At 32.2% G+C, this 27,101-nt stretch overlaps 1 protein-coding gene across 2 annotated transcripts in view; it reads left to right on the forward strand.

The window, feature by feature from the left end:
• Nucleotides 1–12,520, forward strand: part of Hgf (hepatocyte growth factor) — a 78,805-nt gene extending 66,285 nt beyond the window's left edge. For both annotated transcript variants that reach the window (XM_046464202.2, XM_046464203.2), the window contains 7 exons: nt 310–348; nt 1,499–1,595; nt 4,177–4,251; nt 5,163–5,309; nt 5,651–5,757; nt 5,880–6,025; nt 8,763–12,520. In XM_046464202.2, the coding sequence (XP_046320158.1) occupies nt 310–348; nt 1,499–1,595; nt 4,177–4,251; nt 5,163–5,309; nt 5,651–5,757; nt 5,880–6,025; nt 8,763–8,939 (788 nt within the window). In that variant the 3' untranslated portion in view covers nt 8,940–12,520. The remainder of the gene's footprint in view (nt 1–309; nt 349–1,498; nt 1,596–4,176; nt 4,252–5,162; nt 5,310–5,650; nt 5,758–5,879; nt 6,026–8,762) is intronic.
• The last annotated feature ends 14,581 nt before the right edge of the window (nt 12,521–27,101 follow it).

Here is a 27,101-nt window from a genome sequence, read left to right on the forward strand (position 1 = left end):
CTCTTTGAAGTTAGCAGTATAATTCAGTTTGCCAAAGGTCATCCAACTACACACCTGATGGTATCTGCAATCATAAAATAAGACTTTTCTCATATTAATGAGTGTCAGTAGTCACGTGCACACAAAATTGTCTAGTAAAAGTGATACAAAATTGCTCAATAAAATAATGTTACATTTTATCTTTTAATAAAATGCCAAGGATTTTGATAAATTCCCCAGTTCATCAAAACTGATTTTAATATATAGCTTTGGTTTTACATACAGAAATATGTATGAATCATATATGTTTCTAAATATTTATATCTACAGGTGAAGGGGATACCACACCTACAATAGTCAATTTAGACCGTAAGTATTCTTTCAAAATATAAACTATATATCTGAGTCTCTGTGTGAAACAAATGATGTCATTATTTCCTTTATAGAAAAAAATCTTATTACTATAACAACTTCCATCATAAAAATAAGTCAATCTGTTTGTTTTATTTTTAAATATGTATTTTCCTATATGTGGGTGGAAGATAGTCAAAGGCAACTGCATTCTAAATATGAAATTCAACTCAGAAAGTTTCCAAGATATTCCATTTGACTTTGAAAAGAAGACTTATATCTACTTTCAATTTGGGGCACAATGTGTCTAATGGAACACTTTTATAAACCTCACCTTCCAAATGAAGTCAGGGTGCTGAATTCAGAGAGAATGAAGTCAGGGACTTCATTTTGCAGGCCCTAGAGTCTATCAGGTAATAGGGGACACCATCTAAAAAGTTCAGTTTATCCTCAAAATAAGAATCTGTGGAAGCTACTTGCCTTAGATTTTTAGATATTTTTTGAACTGAAACAAGTTACTCAAGTGTTTTGTTTTAAAAGACCACCCTTCTGTGCTTCAGGAAAGGAAGCCAATGAAAATCTATTCTAGACCATGGACAGAGTACAAAGGATAAGACAAGGAACATAGAGGAGGATTAGGCAAACGTTTACTCCAAAGAATTCTGAATTATGTCACTTGTACATAATGATTTGGATATAAGAATACCATTTGGATATAATTTCAATAAATATAATGTTGGTAACATGTTTCAAAATAGCTCTACATTCTTACTGTACCAATTCATTACCAAATATGGTTTTGTTTTGTTTTCAATTAGGCTATTGATTGCTATTTAGAAATAACCATTGCAAATAACATTTTTTTTATTCATTTTATATTAAGGTTGGTATGGGGAATACATTTGTGTTGGGGCCACTGTCACTATAATGACAGTCCTGTCTGCCTTGAGTTCATTAGTTTTTCTAAGTCACTCAACAAAAAAGATGAGAATGGCAAATATTAGGGACTTGATTCTGAACTTTGGTCTTATAATACTCTTTTCCCAAAATGTCTTGATACAATTACAGTAGTTACATTTGTCTAGGTATTATTGCACTTATGAAAACTAACAGGCATTGATTATTGGAAAAATATTATCTTAAAATGTTATATTTGCCCTGTTTTCAGATCCTGTAATATCTTGTGCCAAAACAAAACAATTGAGAGTTGTAAATGGGATTCCAACACGAACAAATGTAGGATGGATGGTTAGTTTGAAATACAGGTAATTACTAATAGATACAAATCATATATATTCAATCTATTTGCAAAGCCAGATTCCCAGCTGTATGGTCACATGTGGTCATAAAGATTGTACCCTCCATAGGGCACTCAGCCAGGGAGGTCAATGAGGGGTCTGATCATATTCTTACCAAACTATAAGCACTGGATTTTGCAATTTTATTTCATTTTATTTATTTATTTGTTTTTAATTTTAATTATTTAAAATCATAGATAGCCTTCATAAATTTGTTCACAGAATTTCCATATGTGCAGCCATTATTCCTGATTCCAAGTAACACTTTAGTTTTGATTAATAAGAGTCAACCACAAGAACTTCTTATACCTTAATGTTACCATAGTAATTATCTATCTCTTTAATTTTCTACTCTTGGGTATTATAATTTTATTTCCTAATATGTCTACATATAAACATCAGAAATATTTGTTTTGATTTTTTATTTTGTTATTGAAATGAAAAGTGATATTTTTAGAATTTGAGATTATGTTATTATGAGAAAGATAAACTCTTTTAAATAGTTGAATAGTCTTGATTTTCTAACAATTGGCGTGGCTAAGAATTTTAAATATTCTCAGTTCTCAGTGCTCTTAAGAGCCAATGACATGTTCTACATAGAATCATTTTGCAAGTTATATCATAATAGAAAATTAAGCTTAGGAATTATGCCACAAGAATTAAATGTTGAAAACATGAAATAACTTAAAATCTCATCTTATAACTTTCTATGCCCTATATACATTAGTCTATGTGCTTCTTAGAATGCTAAGATATCTATCTCCATCAGAACTTCATCATGCAACTCACCCAAAATGAACCTGAATCCCAGCTACACTTTTCCTTGGAGCTTGAGACCCGCCATGTTTCTCCCTCCAAGCTTCCATGCACTTGTTCCTACTGCATGTTGTGGCCTTTTTCCTTCTGACAATTCCTTCTCATTCTTCAGATCCCAACTTGAATATCTCCTCTTTCATGGACACTCGCCTTCACCCCTAGCCTCCTAGAGTAGAGCAAGTATCTATCTATCTCTTACTATACTAGGGATTTAGAATAAACACAACCTATATCTCTTACTACTACTATATATCTATATCTCTTACTACTACTAGGGATATAGAATAAACACTACCTCAAACTGAAGTCCATCTATGAAAAAATCAATTCTTGTCAAGCATGGGGTTTACACCCTTTGACTTTAGGTCAACACAACATTGTGGGAGATGGCCTAAAGACCTTTTTTCAGTATATCCTCTCAAGGACTAACTCATCAGACTTAATGTTAATGGCAGTAATTATGATGTAGCTGTCCTAGGCACGCAGTACTGAAATAGAATTATGAAGCTAACTAGAATAGAAAGGTGATTGAGCATTCTGATGATTTTATAAGCACCAAAATTTTTGAAGTGTTTAATTTTCTTTTTTTTATAGAAAAATGTTCTATAGAACATTTAATGCAAATTTAATTTTCTGTATCACAAAAAATGTTTTAAGATTCCAAATATCTTAATTAGATTAGTGATTCTTTGTTAACTAATAACCTCAGGAGGAAAAATATACATACTTCTGAATTATTTTTATCAACTGGAGAGTATACAAGGATACTCTTCTAGTATACTTCTCTTAGAGCCTGCAAGTGGAACTGTTTTAATTCAGAGTAACATCAATTTTAAAAATTTCTTTCTCTTAAAGTCCAAGTTCTTAGTAACTACAGCTGTTAAGTTATTCTTCTAAAATATATACTGAGAAGATAGAAATTCAAACTCAATATATACTCTTATCCTCCTGTGTGGTAAAGGCCATAAATTACTGTGGTCTTAGTCTGGGAATCTTTTAGTATTACCCTCTGAAGCACTGAACATCTGTACTCTTTCGAAATGTGAGTTGTGAAAAGTTGTACTTTTCCCATGTTTCTGCCAAAAAAAAAATGGATTTAAAGATTTTGGATATCAGCAAACAAACATCCTCATGCTTTTTCTTTACAAATATTTTGCAGTTTCCTAGAGGACTTGGTTTGCAAAATTAACTTCCTCTTACAAATTAAATATTATATTGATGGTCTTTTAGTAAACAATTTATTCAAACCCTGCAATATTTTAACCTATCAAAACTAAATGATGGTAGGGAATGAAATAGTATAAAAATGACAAATATTACTACCACTGGATGTCTTTTTCAGGGTTTCAAGAAAACCTCCAGTTTGCATTTTTCATAATCAAATTCTGAATTTAAAGCAGCTCCACATTTTTTCATTATAACCATTCTATATGCAGCACATAATTTCTCTCACAAGGATAGATATATATACACATAGATGTATGTGTTGGTTCTTTAAACCATAAAATTGATTTAATGATATTGTAATTACATTATGAAAATAAAATTGTTGATGCTGCAATCCCCAAATATCATCCTTTAGATAAAAGAACTGCTACTCATTTTAATTCAGTTGGGTTAATGTCTATATTTTTGCATTTATTTTTAACAAATAAAGCAACAGGTTTTACATTAACTGGTAGGCATTCTTTCTGCACAGACATTACTTGTTTCTCTTTCCTCTTTCTCACAGAAATAAACATATCTGCGGAGGATCATTGATAAAGGAAAGTTGGGTTCTTACTGCACGGCAATGTTTCCCTGCTAGGTAAAGTTTATTTTGCTTTAGTATATGTTCTGAGAATTTAAAAATATGTATGATTTCTGCTTAGCTTTTAAGTTTAGAGTCTGTTTCACAGAGATGCTACAACATAGGGTAAACATATAGTCATTCTTTTTTAATTCAGCGTAAAAAACTTTGACTTCACTGATATTTTTGTATGCCATGCTACTTTCAGTTTACTTCTTTTCATGATTAACGTTATTCTCACTTGGGAAAATATTTTCCTGAATTATGTAAATCAGTACTATTCCAACCTCCCAAGAATAGTTGGAATTCCTAGATAGAAATTATTTTTCTGAATTATCAACAACCTTTCTAAGTTCTCACTTCCTCTCATATGTACAGCCAGACTCACAATCACCCTGGGAATAATTTCAATGAAAATTAGCCTAAAGAAAAGGTAAGGAATTTTAAAAAAGATAAGGAAATAGCATTTATAATTTTTCCCAATTCATATCAAGGTCAATTTGATTTTGTTTGTTTGAAACTTCAATCCTTATAAATAAACCAAATGCATACACACTTCAGATAAAGCAAATATTTTCAGTAAAATTATAATTCATGTAAAGAACTTTATCTGAGAATTTTTGAAAAGTGACTTACTCTATTAAGTATATAAAATATTTTTTCAAAAACCTTTTAGAATTTCAGCAATTTAAGTTCTACTTACACATGCTTTAAATATTCAGAATCTTCCATAATAAATATTGTTTTTTATTATACTTTGAATCACATTTTAAATTTAAGTTGTTTATCTGTCCTTATAAGCTTCATACACACACACACACATACACAAACACACACGTGTACACATACACACGATTTATATATTATATATAATATTTCACAATTTGGAATTATATTTTATATGAATTATATTTTATATTTTTATTTAGAAATAAAGACTTGAAGGATTATGAAGCTTGGCTTGGAGTTCATGATGTCCATGGAAGAGGAGATGAGAAACGGAAACAGGTTCTAAATGTTTCCCAGCTAGTATATGGACCTGAAGGATCAGATCTGGTTTTATTGAAGCTTGCTAGGTTAGTTCCTTTGGAAGATTCTGTATTTTTAACTGAGACTAGAATTGTTGAAACATTTTCCTCCAGCTGTGTGGCTGTACTTTCTCTCTTAGTAGACATTTATTATTTCCCATATGCCATATGTAGATACGTGTGTATATGTGTGACTACTGGCAGAATTTTCAAACATGAATCTACTACAAATTTTTTCTTTATAGATATTCTTCTTTTCTGTTTTTAAATAAACAATATTTAATTCCCTAAGCCTCAGCCTAAATATTACATCATATGAACACTACATTTTAAATGCTAATGTGTTGAATCAGGAAGATAGTAATTACCATTATATTTTCTTTCTTCAGGCCTGCTGTCTTGGATGATTTCGTTAGTACAATTGATTTACCGAATTATGGATGCACGATTCCTGAAAAGACCACTTGCAGTGTTTATGGCTGGGGCTACACTGGATGTAAGCTACTTTTTAAAAGATGAGGCAATATCATATTTATTTTACTTATAAAATTTTGTATTTACTTCTTCTTTTCTCCTTTACCCTGTGCTCATTACCTGTATATTTTTGCACCATTCCAGTGATCAACTCTGATGGTCTGTTACGGGTAGCACATCTCTATATTATGGGGAATGAGAAATGCAGTCAGCATCACCAAGGGAAGGTAACTCTGAATGAGTCCGAAATATGTGCTGGGGCTGAAAAGATTGGATCAGGACCATGTGAGGTAAAATGGAAGTTCTTTAGTAGAGAATATATGATTGATAGCATAGTTTCTCACAGGTTTTATGATGATTTACTTTTCACAAAGCAAAATAATTATATACCAACCTGTTTCAGGAGTAGGAAACTGCAAAAGATAATCATGTCTTATTTTTACACATTTCTGTTAATTAAACAGTAAGACAACCCATGCTTCATTCATAGCAAATTGATGACATTTGCCTCTCAAAATAAATGAATAGAGCCAGAAGTCTCAGGAAAAACTGCAAAGTAAAAGTATCCAAATCTGTTTGATACGATGGCTTACATTTTTGTCATGTTTCTCAATTTAGCTGGTCCTCCCAAATTCTCCCTAAATGAACCCCATTAATATTAAGAAATACACTCCTGGTTTAAACTTTTAAATATGTTTTTGGGTAGACTGTGGTGTGTGTGTGTATGTGTGTGTGTGTGTGTGGTTTGTGTGTGTGTGTGTAAACAAATTCTTTAAAAAAAAAAAAAACCCTAAAGGTCAAAGTTTGTGAGTTTAAGAGCTTGGACATTTTCATTTGTTAGGCAACTGTTCTTTTAACTTGGCAGGGTTCCTATCCTAGTTTTACATAGACAAGCTGTTAAACTGTTATTTTAGATGTATTTTGAATGTGAGAGGCATGTTCTTCAACCTCAGAGCTGTGGCACTGTGGAATACTCTGTGTACTAGAGCACAGAATGAATTCAGTGGTAGTGAAATGCAGGTGGATATATTTAAAAATGTATAACTTTGGCATGGAACATAAACATGTATTGAAATTCATGTATTTTATGATTTCCTCTAAGATTTTTATTCCTAAGAAGAAATGTTTACTAAGTTAAAGAGATTTTTAGAACTGCTTTGAAGTGATTGGGTAGAAACAGACTATGTGCTTATAAACAATTTCAAAGTTCGTATCTTTCCAGCAAATGAGTATTTTGCAATAACAAGGAAAAATTGTAAAAGGGAACATCTAGTAGGAGAAAAATAAATATTGTTTTTTAAAAAGCTTTAATAGTCCTATTAGCTCTAAAGTTTTCAACTAGGTATAATTTTGGATACACCTAGAAAGGCATGTATTTTATCACAGCCTATTGCCATTTCCAACAATGACTTGACATCTGCTCTTCAGAAGTAGCCTTAAATCTAATTTGTTATCTATACAGTCTTCATTTCCTTATTTTGATATTGAGCCCTTATTTCATATGTGCTATTTTTATCTTTATCCCTAAGACTTGATACTAGTTTTTTGTTACTTCTTAAAAACAAATTTATCCTCTAGAATGTTGGCGTATGTATATATGCATATATATGAACAAATGAATATATTTATAATTGAAATTTAAAACAAGGTAATTTAACCACCAAAAGAACTTTGAACAAAGAATCTCTAAAATTTTGTATTATCAATAGCCTCGCATCAACAGTGTCTTCAAAGTGAATTGTTTTCAAGAGTTCATATTAGGATTCATCGGTGCATTTGTTTAAAAATCAGTTTTAATGCCTCAAAGACACAACTTATAGAAAGTCTATTAGAATAAGCCTTTTCTTTTCTATTTGATGTTTTATTTCTCCAATTTTCTTCATCACAGAATACTGATGGCTCTCTTCTTTTAACCCTCATTGCACAGTTACATTTTGCATTGATTTAGTTTTATCTCATCATATCACATTTAAAATTAAGATAGTACTGAACACTTTTTTCTATATAAGGATGCTCAGTCAATGCATTCTTGGGAGACTGCATGGTAAATGAAAAATGATGGAACACAGTTGCAATGTATATATGTAAGAATATATGTAGCTATATAAACATAGATATACATATGACTGTGTATTACATACCTATACATGAATATATCATACACCCATATCAATCTATCCTTCTATATTCATCTCTCATCTATCTCTGATGATGCACTAGTATTGCCATACAAGTGGAGGAATACTACTTGCCTAGAAAGGCAACTTCCAAAAAATAAATATAATTATTTTATCAACTTTGAGCTTTTTATTTAATTTGTTATGATTGTCTGGAGACAAGTTGAGAGAAGAGAGAAAACGTTAGAAGTAAGAAAAATATCAATATAGTTTGAGCATTAAAATCACATGATTACAACAGGTTTCACTTGTGCTAGTATTTTTATACATTTTCCAAATTTTCTATGTTGCAAGATTTGAATTATCAGAAGATCAAAATAAATATAAAATTGACCTTATTAAATAAATGGGAATTTGGTTTTTCAGCATTCAACAAAGGAAAAGAGAACTTTAAGAAATGAATGAATATTTTAGAAAAAAAATAAATCAAGTCATTCATGTGTGTGTGTGTGTGTGTGTGTGTGTGTGTTGCTGTGCTGGGGATGGTGCTCAGGACTTCACACATGCCTAGTAAGCTCTCTGTCACTGAACTGTACCCAGCCTGAGCAAGTTATGCTTACGTGATTACAGCATATGACAGAATAATTGGAACTTTATACTTAATCAGTCTTACATGTTTAATTCAACAGAAAGACAATCAGTTATATAACAGACCAATTTTTATGTAATTCCATTCCAGTTTCAGTTATTTCCTTTTATGTGTGTATGTGGCCTAGAATTGCAAATGAGCAGAAGATTATATAAATGAATATATATATATATATATATATATATATATATATATATATATATATATATAAATTTAATTTCTAAAATAATACTTTGTTGTTGTTACATGTCTTCTTTCTAGGGGGATTATGGTGGCCCACTTGTTTGTGAACAACACAAGATGAGAATGGTTCTTGGTGTCATTGTTCCTGGCCGTGGATGTGCCATCCCAAATCGTCCTGGTATATTTGTCCGCGTAGCATATTATGCAAAGTGGATACACAAAATAATTTTAACCTATAAGGTAACACAGTCATAGCTGAAGTGTGTCTGAAGCGTCCATCAATATGTGATGATTTTACAAGAAGATTTCAGAGAACGTGGAATGAAAATGTTCCCTAAAATAATCCTAAAACAACTACTTGAGTGTCATGTTTGTTAAGATGCTCATTAATATATATGGGTATTTTCTGTTGTTCTGTTTGTCAGTGTTACTTTGTAAATGTTGAAGTGAATTAAGGTACATGCAAGTGCAGTAACATATCTCCTGAAGATACTTGAATGGATTACAAGTGCAAAGGTTTAATTGCTGGATGATAAAGGATTTAATAGGAAAGATCAATTAATCTCTCTACGCTGCTTTCCAAGGTTAGTTTCTTAATGATAAATAAACCATAAGTTAAAAATTATCTTAACCTCATCCTAACAATTTATACCTTGTGTTGTTAAATTGTAACTTTATGTAAAATTATATTACCTTTCATATACCATATATCAGAGTTCATTCATTTCTCCTCACTGTGTATCCTACAATATTGGTAGGATAAAACATACTTTTATAAAAACACATAACCATTACACATGTTGGAGTAAACATGTGCTATGCACTACAGTTTAAATAGTGGTGTATCTAGTATAATCCCTAAATATTTTGGAAGTATGTATCCATGATTTCTAATATTGCAAACATTTCTAAAGATCAGTAGACATTTTAAGGCAAGGTACAAGATAGAAGTGACTATCCTCTGTACATAATCTACAGATGACCTCTACTGACAGGCATTAAACTTTAAAAGTGAGATCAGGACCCACAGAGTTACAAAATTCTTAATCTAGATGTTTACATATATTTATTATCCTAGTAATTTCATGTAGTTTCTAACTCTTAAAGGAGAGAGAGTAATAGGTATATTTGTATATTTCTTTGCTCCAAATTTTGGTTCACTTATTTATGTAAGATATTTGCAGGCTTATTTTCCTAAAACATTTCCTAGTTTCTCAAGTTCATATCTAATTGAAGAAATTTAAAAGTGGTTTGGTCATTAAAATTGTATTTAAATAGGTTAATTCCAATAATTGCCACTGCCAACTGATTCTAACTCACTGTTTAAATATTTAAAAATTATTTAAGAGAAAAACTTCCATATGTCTCCTAAGTTTTCTTTACAGCTCTTAATTAAATCATGCAATTAAGTGCATATTTGAGGAAAGCAGAGAAATACTTTTCTCAACCTGGTAACTTTTTAGCCTACTAAATCTTTATTCAGGTAAGGGAAAACAATATATAAAAAGAAAGGAAAGGAACTAGTTTTCTAAACTTTTATACTCAACAATATTTAACAATTAGAGTTGAATCTGCTGAATCAGATAATTTATCTGATTAATATAAATTTAATTTATCTTATTTCATTTTACATGGCCTTTTCCTAATGCCATGGGAAATACTCATTTAAATTTTGTATTCTGTATGATAAAAGCCAAATTATCATATTTAATATTCTATTTCCATGACTAGCTAACAATCTTGCATTTGTCAAGAAATGGGATAACAATGTCATAGAATAGGCTCTGAATTTTTACAAAGTCTCCCTCTATTTAAACAAGAATAATAAAAATAATTATTTGAATGTTTGAATCCAGTATTCCCATTTCTCTAATTTGGTTCTGTTAAATCATTTTTATTAATGCCAAGGATTGAAACAATGCCCAAAAAGTTTTCGAGTTTATTCTTCAATCTGAAGTAAAATGATTTTAAATTTACTGGAGAGCTTAGTCCACAGAATAAGGGCAGTAAATCAAAAAATGATTATAAAAATTGGAAAACTATGTATATTAAGGATATATAGAGAGAATAAGTGCTGATATTAAGAAACAGCAAAAGCAAAGAGAGATCCAACTAGATACCAGTCCACATTATCTTGAGTGTATTTTTTTCCATTATATAATATACCACTGTAATAAAGACACATAGAAATTTCAAGGCATATTGTCAAAATATTAAGTTACTTATTATAGTTTCTTCTTGCTGAACTGGCTAAATTATTGTCAAATATTAATCATACTGGTAAAACTTTAAAACAATTGCTATAACTTAAAATACTCACATTTTAAACTATTTTTAAATGTCTTTCCTATAATTTTCCAGGGAAAGAGAGGTAGAAATTATCTAGATACAAGATGCAGCTAACATTTTTAGAGACTTTGTACTCAGTGTTTTCCACTTTATTAAAGGGTTAAAATAACATTAATGAGTCATTAAACATGGTATACAAAACAATTTTCTCTTTGGAAGTTTCCTTTGGCTAGAAGGAAATGGATGGCATTGACAATGAAAATTAGGTGAATAAGATCTATGTTATTTTAGGTGGTAGAACAGGGGATAACCATGTCATTATTCTCTGGTGAAAGATACTATTTACTGTGTGTTTTTCTCTGAATAAATACAAAAGAGAATGATAAATTTCAGCTTATCCAGAAATCCATTTTATTTTGTGTCATGGACAAAAGGGCCTTTTAAATTAAAAGTTTTCAATGCTATTTTTGTTTTGGCTGTTTGAGTAATGGTTATATGCTGTTATATTTGTAGACATTTTCTTATGTCTACCAGGAATAGAAATGTAAAATTAAAATATTTGTCATAATGCCTCTGCCGTGCAGAAGGGATGATAAGCCTTTTGTATACTTGTTTAATTTTATTGTAAAATATATAATGACTTTTACCTCTTTGCTGTAGGCAGGTCCTCAGTAAAATGGTTTATATTGAGTCAATCTGTAGTATTAACAGGCTCTTGCTTGCCATCTTAGTGTCTCAAACTATGGGGATGGTGAGACACTGGAAGGCAAGAAAAACAACAATAATGGCATGTGATAGCAAAATTGTATTTCACTTATTCCTGTGAATATATCTTGTTGGTACCAATGGTACTGTACAAAGTGAATGTTATAGCCACGGCATTCTCTTGAAAAGAACACTGTCAAGAAGTAGGAAATTGCTGTCAGGCATTTTCTTCTTTCCAAATATTTTTCTTTAGGAAGAAATATTAGCTTTTGCAACATAGAGATTATCAGGTAAAGAGTTTTAATAAGATCTCATAATAAAAAAACAGATTGATTTACAAAGGTTCAAAAACGACTGCATTTAATTATTGGGTCTCATAGAAAAACAAATTTGAAAAATAAAATTTATTTGTATCAACAGACATATTTATCTTTGTAAAATAATTTTTGAATAAATACTTTTCATGACTAAGTCCAAAAATTTATCTTCAATATTCAACTGAGTTTAGAATCAAGAATTTACTAATTAAAAAAAAGTTACAATTTTTTGGACCCTGTAACTCTTGACATTGTAACTTTTAAGTAGGTTCATTTCCATTTGCACAGAAAGTTTCTATCTTTAGGAAACTGAAAATGGAATACTGTGGATATTATGATTGTCTTGTGTGTAAATAGGAAACTGATAAGCTGCCTATTGAGTGGTATAGCTGGATGCTTACCCAAAAAAGGGAACACTGTGGTTATGACTTGTATTATAAAGTTTCTGTAGTTAATAAAGTCATTATTTTTATAACCATGATTATATTATTATTCTTAATAATAATAAAATATTTTATCAAAATGCTTCCCTTCTCTTTTATAATTATATGCATATATATATTTGTGTCTGTCCTAAGACTTTAATGCAGAAAAAGCAATAACATTTATTTGACAATAGTTACATATACTTTGTTGGAAGAAATGTATAACTTGTTTATAGAACTAAGACAAGAGATCTATTTTATTCCAACTCTATCCATAGTGATATCAATAGTCTTCAGTAAACAGTCTTGGGGCATTTTGGTTTCTCCAATTGTAAAATATAATTCTTTATTTTTTATATTTGCTAGAATGGTGCTTTGGTACTATATACAAAATATTATAATGAATGATTACTTAATTTCATTCCCAATATAACTCAATATTAAAAAAGTGATTTAAAATTATTTAGTTAATCATTTGAGGATATCTTTCAAAATGCTTATTAAATTTAGAATAAATATGAATCAAATAGATTCATTTAATACAAACTGGATTGACTAATCATCAATGATCTAACCAACCAGAGCTCCATAACTGATTATTCCAAATCATATTTTCTCTCCACCAAAATGGTAGCTCTACTAATTATTCTGGCATAGATATTGATCTCAAGTGATGATTAATGTATCTAATTCTATAGCCCATAATAAATATCTGACCTTATAAATGATTGTAACTAAAGCAGAAGATACTTACTTGTTTGTGATATCAGTAAGAATATTTAAACTATGTATCTGTTGATTTGGCTAAATTTGTATTTTATTCTTTTATAGAAGAATTTCATCACATTCTAAACACATATTCTGCTCTTTTAAGTAGAATAGTCAGGCCAGGTGTGATGGTGGCTCACCTGTAATCCCAGCACCTCAAGAGGCTGAGGTAGGAGGATCCCAAGATCAAAGCCAGCCTCAGCAACTTAAGGAGGCAGTAAGATTCTTTAAGGAAAATAGAAAAAAGGGTGTCAGGGGTGTGGGTCAATGTTAAGTGCCCTTGAGTTCAATCTCTGTTACTCCCACCCACTCAAAAAAAAATAGAATAGTCAGGAAAACCTCTTTAAGACATGACATTTGGACAGGTTATTAATGAAGTGTGACAGCAAGTTTTGTAAATATCTGGGATCAGATTAAAAATACTTGGAAAATATTGCTATTAGTTTTCTAATACAGTTCATTTATTTATTGTTTTAGATTATGATGTTCTAATTAGTCACTCTTTGTGACTGTCCTGAGTCACCTTGGTGTGCATTCCTTGGTCTGCATTCCCTTTGTGTTTGAGTCCAGGAGTTGTATTATCATGCTATTTATCAGTCTCCTATATAGGAACCATTCTTGATTGGCACAATTCTTCAGGACATTGTTTCATCCCTTTTACCAAGTTACAAGCCTGTCATATATAAGAAACATTAGAAGTTTTCCTGTAAACTGCCTATAGTTTCTTTTGTCCTTTACATTTATAAATGTCTCAATTGCATGTGTTATTTATGAAAGCTGAGACTTAAAGCTAACTTAAGATAAAAGGAATATTGTAGTAATTGGAGCAGAGTTTGTGGTATTATGAAGAATATTATTGCCTAAAGAACATCTAACAAGACAGAAAACACTGACAAGAGAAAGAAACACTTTTACTTTCTATATTTCAAAAGAAGTTTTGGACTATATGTGTGTTTATGCTTTAAAAATTAGACAACATAAATTATGAATCTGACAAATAGTCTAAGCGCAGACTAACTTTGAACCTTTCACTCTGCAATACTCCTCAATGCTCATCACTTTGTTTGTACTGTTTTGAGTGTGTCTTCCTATCTAAGCTTCATGCCAGTATTCATGAGCATTGCCTCAACATGTTAGAAACCTTACCTGTCCCTTCATTTCCTCTGAGGCTGCACCCTTCTATCCCTACAGAGGTCGCCACTTCATTAGCCTCTGCAGTGCTTGCTTGGGCTTCCTTTACACTTGTCACACTAGACTGCCTGTGACTGCTTTGGGTTTGTTTTGTCTTATTTTACTTTGTAATGTATAGTGAATTCCACTCCGTTTGTGCTTCTTGGAGATATCAGCATTGTCTTGGTATTAATATTTGTACATTCTTTTATTTTGTACAGTATTTCATGGTATAATGGTAACAACTATACTTTGTAATTAATATTATATAATTATTTTGGAGGGCTTAATATTAAAAGAAATTTTTGAGTAAAAATTGTACAACTCTCAAGATTGAGAGTTTTAGAGGATTATAATTAATTGCATTATTTTAACTTGAATTAGTACCTGGGGCTCAATGATTTATCTCCTATATTAGGATATATATGGCAAAAGATTATTTTTCTATATTTTAAATTAATAAATAAAATTCATCCATGTATGGAAACCATATGATGTTTTGATTCACAAATATGTTATAATGTTAAAATAAGGGTAAGCATATCTACTTCCTTGAACATTTAACATTCTTCGTGGCAAAACACTGTAATTTTATGAAATACACAGTACATATTCGCTATTTGTAGTCTCCCTATTGTGCAGGCAGCACACCAGGACTTCTTACTCCCATCTAACTGCAGTTTGGTACCTGCTGACCACTGTTCTCCATCCCGCTCTATCTAAGCTTCTACCCCCTGCTAACTGCCATGCTTTTCTCAATGTCTACGAGGGCAATGTTTTTAAGTGAAATCATGTGGCATTTGTCTTTTTGTGGCTGGACAATTTCACTTAACAGAATGATGTGATGTCCAGTGCCTTCCATGTTGTCTCAAATAATTTCTTTCTTTCTTTCTTCCTTCCTTTCTTTCTTTTTTTTGATTAAATAGTATTCTATGGTGTATATTTACCACATTTTCTTTATACATTCATCAGTTGATGGACTTACACTGTTTTCGTTTTGCTTGGTTACTGTGAAAAGTGCTACAATGAAAATGGGAGTTCAGATACCTCTTTGGCATAACTGATACCATTTCCTTTGGATATGTACTCAGTAGTGAGAGTGCTGAATCATATGATAGTTCTTTTTTTTAATATTTGAAAAACTTCCATACTGTTTTCCATAATGACTGAACTAATTCCACATTCCCATCACCAGTGTATAAGGGTTCCCTGCGTATAACATCCTCAGCAACATTTGTTATTTTTGTGAGGTTGGGGATAATACCCATTCTGATTGGGATAAAATGATACTCATTGAGACTTTGACATTTCCCTGATGACTAGTGATGCTGATCTTTAGATATATATGTTTATATACATACACACACACACACACACACATATATATGTTTATATACATATACACACACACACAAATACATATGATGGCCATTTGCATGTCTTCTCTGGAATGTCTACTTTTATTGCCCATTTTCAAATTGAGTTATTTGTTTTTTTAGCTATAGAGTTGTTTGAATTCCTTACGTATTTTAGGTATTAACCCTTTGTCAGATATATAGTTTGTACATATTTTGTCCAATTCTGTAAATTATTTTTCCCTTCAATTTTTGCTTTCTTTGTGAACCAGCTTTTCAGTTTGTTACAATCCAATTTTTCTATATTTGCTTGTTTACTATGCATTTAGGTCTAAGCCAAAATAAAAAAAAAATGTCCATTCCAATGTCCTGAAGTGTTTCCTTTAAGTTTTCTTCTAGCAATTTCATAGTTTCTAGTCTTACGCTTAAGTTTTACATCCACTTTGAGTTTATTTTTGTAACATGAGAGAACTATAGTTCTAGTTTTATTCTTTAGCATGTGAATATCCAATTTTTCAGGCATCATTTATTGAAGAGATCTTTCTTTCACCAGTGCACGTTCTTAGTCCCTTTGTTGAAGATCAGTTGGCCTTAGATTTGAGGGTTTACTTCTAGGATCTCTATTGTATACCAAAAATCTGTTTCTTTTTTATGTGAATATCATACTGTTTAAATTGCAATAGCTTTGTGATATGTCTTCAAGACAGATAGTGTGATGCCTCCTGATTTGTACTTTTTGCTTAAGAGGGTTTTGCCTATTTAAAGTTGTGTGTGTGTGTGTGTGGGGGGGTTCCTAAATAAATTTTAACATTATTTGTTTTAGTTTTGTGAATAATGACATTGGTATTTTGATAGGAAGTGCTTGGGATCTATAGATCACTTTGAGTGGTAAGGACACTTTAACATTTATTTACAATTAATTAACAATTTAACATTAATTTAAATACATGATGTCTTTCCATTTGTGTGTGTATGTGTGTGTTCCTTTCAATTTCTCTCATCAATATTTTCATTGTGGAATTTTTCCATATTTCTAAATTTATTTCTGGGTGTTTTCTATATTTGTAGTTAATATAAATGGTGTTGCTTTTTGAATTTTCTTTTCTCAAATAGTTTGTATGACTGATTTTTGTATATTGATATTGTACCCTGAAGTTTTACTAAATTTATTAGCTCCTTTTTTTTCCTGAGGAACATTTTATTGCTGTCATAAAAAAAAATGAGACCACAAAAAATATTTTCAAAGTATCACCATAGTTTTATGAATAAACATGACAATGGGTTTTCTGAAGTTAATAAAATCAACTCACTTTTACATCTATATATAAGTTAATAGGGAAAATACACAGGACTAAGGTTTTACTAATGCAAATACCTTTGAGATCTAATAATCTTTTTTTTTTTTTTTGGTGGTGCTGGGGATTGAACCCAGGACCTTGTGCACGAAAGACAAGCACCCTACCAACTAAGCTATATTCCAAGCTCCAGTTCTAATAATCTTTTAAAGTCTTTCTGATTTTATATATGAGATCACACCATCTTCAAACAGTGATAATTTGACTTCTTCCTTTAAAATTTGGATGTCCTTTCTTTCTTTTCCTGCCTGACTCCTCTATCTATGACTTTTAACTCTATGTTGAGTCAAAGTGGTGATGTAGGCTTCCTTGTCTTGGTGTAGTTAGAAAGCTTTCAGCGTTTTCCCATTCAGTCTGATGCTCATAGGTGGCTTGTTATATATGGCTTCTATCATGTTGAGGTACATGCTTTCTATATTTAATTTGTTAAGAGTTTTTATAATGAAGGGATGTTAAAAGTTTATTAATTTTTTTCTACTTCTAACAATGATCATATGATTTTAGTTTTTCATTCTTGACATGGTGTCTAACATTTAATGATTTGTGTATGTTGAACTAGTCTTTCATCCCTCTTGATTATGGTGAATACTCTTTTTAAATGTGCTGCTAGATTTGGTTTACTATTATTTTATTGAAGATTTTTGCATCTATGTTCATCAGGGATGCTGTCCTATGTTCTTTCTGTTTGTGTCATTGTTTGGAAGAATTCCCACCAAAATGAGAAGAATTATTACTTTTAGAAAGTTTACATATTTACATTTGTAAATGTGGCTTTAAATAATAAAAATGGAAAATTAGATTTTAGCTTGCTAATGGATAAAGGTGTTTACTTTGTCAAACTAATACAGTTTATATTATGTTGGTGAACATTTTCTCATCTGGGTTTTTCCATGAAGGGTTGATGTAATAGGATTGAGGGGAAAAAGGATCACATCAATTATTTCAAAAACTCCTGAATCAACAATAGTCTACTCATTACTTATATGCAAGGTTTTCATCTGCTCTGCATTATGAAGTTTCACAACATCAACAATGTTAATTAGTAAAAGATTTTCATTTGATGAATCATCTTAACTGAGAGAAATCAGCATAGGTAACCTGCAGTGATTAAATTAGGTGAATAAATGGCAGGATTTCCAAATAAATTTCTCCAAGCATTCTTAAAGTTTTACAAAGATATGGTAACATTTTCTAACCTCTGACTTTTCAGATGATTCATAATCTAAATGCAGTGATAGTTTAGAATATATGATTTATTCCAAAATAAAGAATTTATAACCTATAAGAGAAAAATGAGTGATTTAAAAAAATACAAATTTGTCTTTATGAAATGATAAATGATTACAGATCTCTAAGACTGGACAAGAGGAAGTTAGAGAGTATGATTATATATCTTTCTTTGGTAGCCCAAAGAATCATTCTGAGAACAAATGCTCAAGTCCTTTTGGTTGAGAGTGTTTGACTTTAGGAAAATAAGATTGACATTTCATTCAGAGAGTTTAGGTACTCGGTAGTACTTCTCAATTTTTAAGGCTGTGAAATACATAAATGGAAAAAAAAAACTCATAGACCCTCTAACCATGACATTTCCTAAAGTAGAAAGTATTACTTCAATGAGTTTGGTCAGCTTTACACAAACTGATCTCTCATAGAGATCAATGCGACAAAAAGCTTATTAACATAATGGTCTTCACAATATTCCATTATCTTTTGAAAGGCCCACCTTTGAAAGTACTGAACTAGGAGAAAGAAAAGTAAGAACTGTAGAGGAAAAGAAAGAAAAATTTTCAAAAAATGGAAGGGATATGAATGAGGAAAGTTTTCTAGAGGCATGTCCATATTCCTAGAAGTAAAATTAATGAATGGTCTAAAGCACTATCCTCCTGTATTAGCCACTTCCCTTCTTAATCCCAATAATTTGTACTTCCCAAATCCACCTATAAACAAAATGAGTCATAATAAAGTTAACAAGCACAGTGAATGAGCTAAGTTCTTCCATGTTCAAATGATCCATTTTTACCCTTTCGGCTCCATTGCTCCTTCTGTCCCTGTTATCTTCCTCAGTGATACCTTCTTTTCCCAGTTTTTTTGAGGTAGAATTGTATAACGATAATTGTCTACATTTAGGGCATAAAATATGATGTTTGCTGTATTTTACATTGTGAAATGATTACCATATTCCTACTATTTAACATATCCATCGCCTCACATCATTACTATTTTTTTTTTTAAATGGGAACACAGTGAGAACACATGACCTCTGCTCAACACAAATTTCAGGTCTACAAAACATTGTTATTAATTACAGTCTTCATGCTGTCTTCGGTACTTATTCATCTTATAACAAGGTTTGTACTCGTTGACCAATAATAGTAAAAGCCAAGCTTTCTCTGTATTAAAGTTGCTTTCTAAGATATTGTACCACCTTTCTTAACTTGAAAGACTACATCCTCTTTCCATGGCCACTTAGAGGTGAAGTTGGCTGAACTGAAACAAGGCATCTCAGTAGGAAAGAATTGAAGTCCTCGCAGAGACAAAGGTAAATGTTCAACTGTCCACTTGACATCCATGCTGGACGTACTCTCAGATTCTAAACTTACCATACCCCAATCTCAACCTCAAGTACTCCTTGCCACCTTCACCTTCACAATAAAACATCCCTGGTTTCTCAAACCAGAATTCAGAAAATTGCTTTCTACTGATTTGTGTTTACCTTTCAACATCCAAACCATCACCAAGGCATCAATTGTACCTCCTGAATATATCTTGAATCATGTGCCTCCCCCTCTAGAGGCTCCACCTACACCCAAGCCATGATGTTCATTCACCCTCATTAACTACAATAATCTCAAATTTTGTTTCTCTACATATACTCCATCTTTTATCCATTTTTTAGATTATGCTTTTTTAAAATGCAACTCTATGTGATTTTCCCATTTAAAATCCTTCAGTATTTTTCCATTGACCAACATCCATATGAATTGCCTCTGACTGTTCACCGCTTCCTTTTGCCCACTATGTCCCAGCTTCTTTGGAAACTTTCATTTCTGAGAACAGGATAAGTTATTTCTTTCCCTAAAACCTTCACATCTGCTATTTTTTTTTTTTTTTGCCTAGAATTATTCCCCCACCTACAGGTTTTGCCTGACTAATACCTCGTTCATCTTTCAATTTAAAAGATACCAATTATCCCTATCCCACCCTTCTGACCCGGTTACACATTCCAAAGATGATGCCCTTCTATTTCAGCATACTTACTCAGTTCATTGAATTGTCATCTGCACATATATGTATATGTATGTGCATGTATAATTATATATATAATTTATATATAATATTATCTCTTCTCATTAAATAAAATTGTAAGCTCCATGAGAAAAGGGCTATGGCTACATTTGCAAATATTTATTTCTCAATACTGGTTAGGAATGCTATCACACATGAATATTTTTAATTTGTTCTTTTTAGTTGTACATGACAGTAGAGTCTATTTAGACATATTTATACAAACATGGATTATATCTTATTCTAATTAGGATCCCAGTCTACACTCATTTAAAAATAGAGTGTATAAGTAACTATGCTTTCAGGATTTTTTTTTCAGTTTTAAAATACAACTATATTATAATTCCTGCCTTCTGTTAACTCTTCAATATCCACAAGTTCCTTTGATGGTAATACTGGGGAGGTAATACTCTACTAGCTTCTCTCATATATTTCTGCTTTAAATCCGTATGTATTTATTGAGCACTTACTATGAGAGTGCTAGGTACTGGGAATACAGTAGGAATTAAAACTTGACTCTGACCCTTTTGGTAAATACAGACAAGTCTAGAAGAAAGGTATGAAACCAGAATCAGAGTGTTAACTGAAAAATGAAAACAGTTTCTGAAGCACATAGCATCACTTTATCATGTTTTTTGACTCATTATCTCTTAAGCTTTGAAGATTAATATAATCTTAAATCCTGAAAATTCAAATATTCTCTTTTTTCATTTTATGAATATTTCCATCATGTTACCAGTTATTTAGCTAAGAGTTCCTTTTCTTTAATCTTCTCCTTTCTTAGAGTTTTCCAGATTCTAAGTTTTTAAATCTTACTGCTCCTTTCTTACAGTTCCCTAAATCTTCTCACTCCTTTAGTAGAGTCAGAAGATTTATGCATTTATTATCAAGGGAATAAGGTAATTTCTCTGATAGAACATAATCAATTTTAGAGATGAAATTAAATAAAACTTTCTTTTCCTGGTATGAGACTGACAAATATTTTGTTGTAGTCTTAAGTTTTTAATTATATTTGAAAATGATCTGATAATGTAATACTTATTCAGCATTTACTATTTGCCAGGTTCTGTTTTTTCTCTTTTAATCATCCTTTCAACCTCACACAGGCAGGTTCTATGACTATATCCACTTGAAAGAAAAGGAAGTGTTCAAATAACTGGTAATAGGAGCACATTTAGGGGTGGATTTTCAATATTAATTATTTGACCCCTTTGTTCTATCCTGTCCTCTGAAAATTTGATTTGTTTCTTTTCTAGAATAGTAGGAAGATTTGGGAAAACCCATTTAAACAAGAAAACGCTGCCATCATGTAGACAGGATATGAGCAAGAAGCTACTCAGAGGTCATACTGCTTTTCAAGCAGGCCTTGCTCAAAGCTCTGTGATACATCAGTTGCAAGAGCCTGGCTTCCTGGTCATCAAATATGAAGGATAGAAACACAAGCTGCTCCCTTCCTTTGGAGGTAAAAGCAGGTTAAGGCCAGTTTAGCAGGGGAGTTTCCTTTATCTTTGATGGGGGATGAGGCATATGGCTTTTGACAAAGAAAAGCAACAAAACTTGTGAGATAGAAATACTAAGAACTGTGAAGAAACTTGTAATGCTCAAAATTCTTAGGGGCTCCAATGGATAACAAAGCTCATAATTTATTCTGAAACAAAGAAAAGCAGTAATGTTTCCTGCCTTTATTGAAGATCCCAGAGGGGATCTCATATAATAAGGGTGTTTTTTGCAAGAGAGACACACCTTCAAAGGAAATTATAATCAATTATTTGGGGTCACTTTTCAAATTGTTACATGAAATCATAGACTTTGATAGTTGTTAAAAATCACCTCTTTGTTTTAAAAAGAATAAAGAGAGATCCAAAAATTATAATGACTCATCCAGGATCACACAGCTAGAGACATTCTTGGAAACATCACCTATAACTTTTTAAATTCAAAACCTTGGTTTTCTTATTCACTTATTTTTAAACAGAGATCACATAAATAAAATATATAATACTGAAATATTAAATAGAATATTGAAATAATTACAGTACTTCAAAAAATTTTTGAAAATAATGACTAAAACAATTTGTCATACTGCCTGAGAAAAGGCAGAGATCCAATCTACCTTACCTTACAGTTTGATATATTTTGAATGTATCCCCCAAAGTTCTTGTGTTGTAAACTTAATCCTTAATGCAACTGTGTTAAGAAGTGGGACTTTTAAGACATGATCAGGTCACAAGGGCTTTGCCTTTGTGATTCATGGATTAATGGAGTGATGTCCTTCTCTCTCTCCCTCTTTCACTTTCTGCCATGTTATGACACAACAAAAAGGCCTTCACCAGATGTGGTATCTCGATCTTAAACTTCCACACCGTTGGAATTATAAATCAATAAATTCCTGTTGGTTATAAATCACCCAGTTTCAGGCATTCCATTATAGGAGCACAAAATGGACTAACCAACCTAAAAATATCTGGACTCAGTTCTGGACAGACAGCCAATCCAGGTGCAGTCCTAGCAAACTCCTACACAAGTAGCAAGCCAAGGTAGATCTTCATTTGGCTTCCTTCCCTAACTCCATTTGTGATCTGATTTCCTTCCTGACTGGGAAAGAGCCCTCATAGAGGGAACCTGGAGAGATGATTTGTTGGCAGAAATGGAGTTGAAATGCAGAGCAAAGAATAAGCAATGAATAGCACAAGCTAACATGCATTAGTATAAAATAGAGTAACGTGTACAGGGCTGTCCTTATAGCTCCCGGGAAAAATAACCCTGCCTGGGCCAACCAATGCAGAATCTGCAAGAGCTCCTGACCTGCAGAGGCAATTTGTTTGTCAAAACAGCTTTAGAAAATGGCTTTGTGTGCAGATTTCTTTCACTTACTCATATGCAGCCAGGGTACAGTGTGGTTGTGTAACCTCAGAGAAGATGTGTTCTGAATAGATGAGTTTGAAACTCTAGCTTGGAGTTCCCCCAATACATGGTTATATGTTAGGATTAAGGCTTCCTAAATAGTACTTTGAGTTCCCAATGTTATGAACATGATTTATGTATTCCTTGGCCACCTTAATTCTTCAGTTTAAATCTTCAAACTCTGTCTCCAGGTAGCAAAGAACATCAGGAGTATTCTCAAGATGTTCACATGTCTACAAACATAAAAATTGCTCTACTTAGTCTAATGATCCCTCTGGAAATGGGGCAGTCTCTTTCTGTCAAGAAATAAAGTATAGTGAACAGTGGAAGTTTTATCACTTCAGCTGGTCATCAGTAATGTACAGCTGCATTATCTTGACTTGTGTGTTCTTTTCTGTGACAATAAAGACAAACTGGAAAAATCTTTTTTTTTTTTAACATCACAATAAAGTGGCCTGCATTCAGTTAGCTGAATGTTTTGGTCCCTTCTTATACTGTTATGCCTGGAGTTCGGTGTATTTGGAGTCCAAAATGTTTTTAAGAGGTGTGCTCATAAAGACAAATTCCTGTATAATCTCTCCACCTCTACGTCTAATAGGTACTTCGAATAATACCTCCCAAACCCAGATCAACTTGTGTCCCTCCTGATGCTGGGTTGTTTCTAATATGTGCTCTTTTCTATTTCAATTGCAGTAGTAATCACCAAAACTGGACCCCTGAATCCTTAAAAGCTCTGGCTTATCTTACTCTTCTCCCACTCCTCCATGGCCCAGATCCCCTGGTGCTTCTGATTATTCTTTTGAATTATGCCTTCTTCCTCCTTTGTGCCTCCTTCACTCTGTTTGAAACCCTCATTATTTATCTCCACTGCCTCGGTGTCCTAAAAGTTTAAATTCAAATTGATTCTCCCTTAATCTGTCCTTGTCTCTGCTATTAGCAGGATTCATTTAAAAGGCGTATTTGAAAAAGACAGCCCATTCTATATGCTATGAGTCTCCATCTGCCAGGGTCGAGATGAAACTTCTGAGTGACCTTAGAGGTCACCCTCACTTCTTTCTCCTTGTCAGTTCTGCTTGGGGCAAAGAGATGTCTCGGTAGTTCCTTGAGAGAATATTGCTGTATTTTGATTTTTTTTCTCCCCCCCCACCTTTTTTTTCTTCAATAACTTTCATGGTGTTCTGTCTTATTGAAATAGTTTCGCCTACCCTCTCCTCCATTTGTTGCTAAATCCAACTTGCATTTTCAGTTGAGATGTAGCTATTTTCTTGACCTTTATCCTGACCAGCTGGCTGGCTGGGTCCTGCCTTTCTTGTTCAGTTCTTACCACCCCCATTGTCTGGGAGAAAAACATTGCTCTAGATTTCTTTCATCTGTTTTTACATGGGTATCCTTAAGGAACCCATTTTCCCCCAGGCAAAAGGATTTCAGCTATGTAGTTGTTTATTGGGCTTAGTCTACTTAGTGCTTGAAAACTGTTGCATATAAAACTGGAAATGTTGCTCTCACAGCTGGTCCCTTGGCTTTGGAGCTCCGCTTCTACATCAGAACTAACTCAGTGCGCTCACTAACTGCAGGGAAACAGGTGTTTACCATTGGACCATGGATTCTGATATCTTGGCCTTCCCTCCCATAAAATGGAGTTTAAAACAATGTATATATAAATGCCTGTAAAAATAACTGCCCTTGGTTTTATCTTAGGTTTCTAGCAGTAGTTGACTTACTTTAAATTCCCCTCCAGATACTAACATCACTTCCAAGATGTTAAGGAAATCCATCGATACCTTTGTGAGTTTTTGTTGTTGTTTGCAATGTATTTGTATGTTATTTTGTTTATAAATATAAAAGAAAATACCATGGATGTGGATGTATCAATTAGAATCAGGTTGGGCTACAACTGGTAAAAATTCAAAACAATAATTTCTTTTTCACGTAAAAGCAATCTGGAGATAGGATTCCAGAGTTGGCATGGTAACTTCAGGGGTCAGCAGAGACTTGGAGTCTGTTTTGTGATTGCATTGTTGTCAACACTCAGCTCCATTTTATGTCCAAAATGTCTTCGAGAGTTCCTGCCTTCAAGTCTGTGACTCAGGCAGCCAGAAGAGGAAATAAGGCAGGAAGCGCACACATCTCTGAGCCCAAGACTGGCTCTTCTGTTCATGCTCCACTGACCACAATTCAGGCTCCAAGTGCCCAAATGACTCTACTTTAGGGAAACACAGCAAACTCTTGTTATAAAAGAGATTTACTTTCTCACAGAAAAACTTTAAACTGTCTTTTCTTTCCTTCTCAACAATTTAGAATTGTTCGTATTTTTGAGGAGAAAACCTAGCACACAGTCTTCCTTTTGTAGCAAGGCATAGATGGTGAAGGTAAAAAGAGTGGTGTTATTATAATACTTCAGCAGTGAATTAAACAATTATTTAACTCACCTAAGGACAATAGCACTTTATTTAAATAACAGGGTCAAGTTATATAAAGGGACAAGTAGGTATCTGGAAAACACTCAAGTAAATATTCCCAGTGATCCAAAGTGAGTGTGGGAATATTTGCCAAAAAACCCTCACATCCCTAAATTTCTCTGTCTTCCTTTTCTACTGTTTTCATCTAATGGTAGTCCTGAAATTTCATTTTTTAATGCAAATCTATTTTTTATTGTATGTACTTTTCTGTAACCAACTTTGTATACTTTGTGGGAAGAAAATGTGCAATCAATCAGTGTTTCAAAAAAGAACAAGAAAAAAACTAAACAATATTTTGTTAAAATTAGGAAGACAAAACTATACTTAACATCTGGTCCTGAGTACTTCAAGTAACACTCATGTGATTTGATGATGTATTGGATAATTATGAGAGTTAGAGTTTATACAGGAAAGAAAGTTGGAATGATACTTTTTATGCATTTCCTAGCAACTGCTTCAAATTAAATTAAACATATTTATATACCTGTGATTTAAAGAGGCAATATTTAAAAATCACTACTCATACCTATTGTTCTAGAGGAATTTCTTTTATGGGATCCATATATTCAGTAGGAAAGAGTTTAGTTTATGGTTGTCAAATTCTTGAAGTGTGTAACTAATGTAATGTCTACTTTTTTGTTGTTCAATAGACTTCCTATTTGGAACATATTTATAATTAGGTTGTTTCCAAATAATGATATGCAAAATATCCAAAATTCAAAGCATATTTAGTTAATATTAAATAGCCAATATTTATTGAGTGGTTTTCATGTGATAAGTGCTATCCAAAGTAGTGAATACAGATTTCAAATTTAATCCTTAAACTAATCTTTATATTTTCATTTTACCAACAAGATAACAAAAAGGAGCAGACATAGTGATATGTATTCAGTGATAAACATCCAATCTGTTCTCTTTACAACAGATTTTATATCTTTCTACACTATGACCTGTACTTATTTTTCATTCTTTTATAACATTGGAATGCATTAGCTAAAACCTTTATTTTGACACATATGCTAATGGTGTTGCTGACTCTGAGTTTTCTGCCTCCTTGGTTTCAAGTATTTATTTTAGGGAGTTAGTTCATTTTCTGCTTGTTAATGTTTATGGAAATTACTTGCAGCAAAATAAGAAACCATTTATTCACAAATGTGAAATTCAGCCCAGTTCTAAGTTATAATATTCATTAATTTAACTTGCACGTACTTATTGAACATATGTTATGTGTCAGGTAAGTTCATAAGCATTAAGAATATAGCAGGGAATAACTCAGGCAAGATATGTAAACAAATTTTTAAAAATAATGAAAACAATTATTTTACAAATTAGATCCCCCCAAAGTAGGAAGATAAATCAGAGAAAGAGCCTGAGGTATTAGATCT

Source organism: Marmota monax, unplaced genomic scaffold, assembly GCF_021218885.2.
Source record: "Marmota monax isolate L192 unplaced genomic scaffold, Marmota_monax_Labrador192_F-V1.1 WCK01_AAM20220418_F8-fsc00065, whole genome shotgun sequence".
Lineage (NCBI taxonomy): Eukaryota > Metazoa > Chordata > Mammalia > Rodentia > Sciuridae > Marmota > Marmota monax.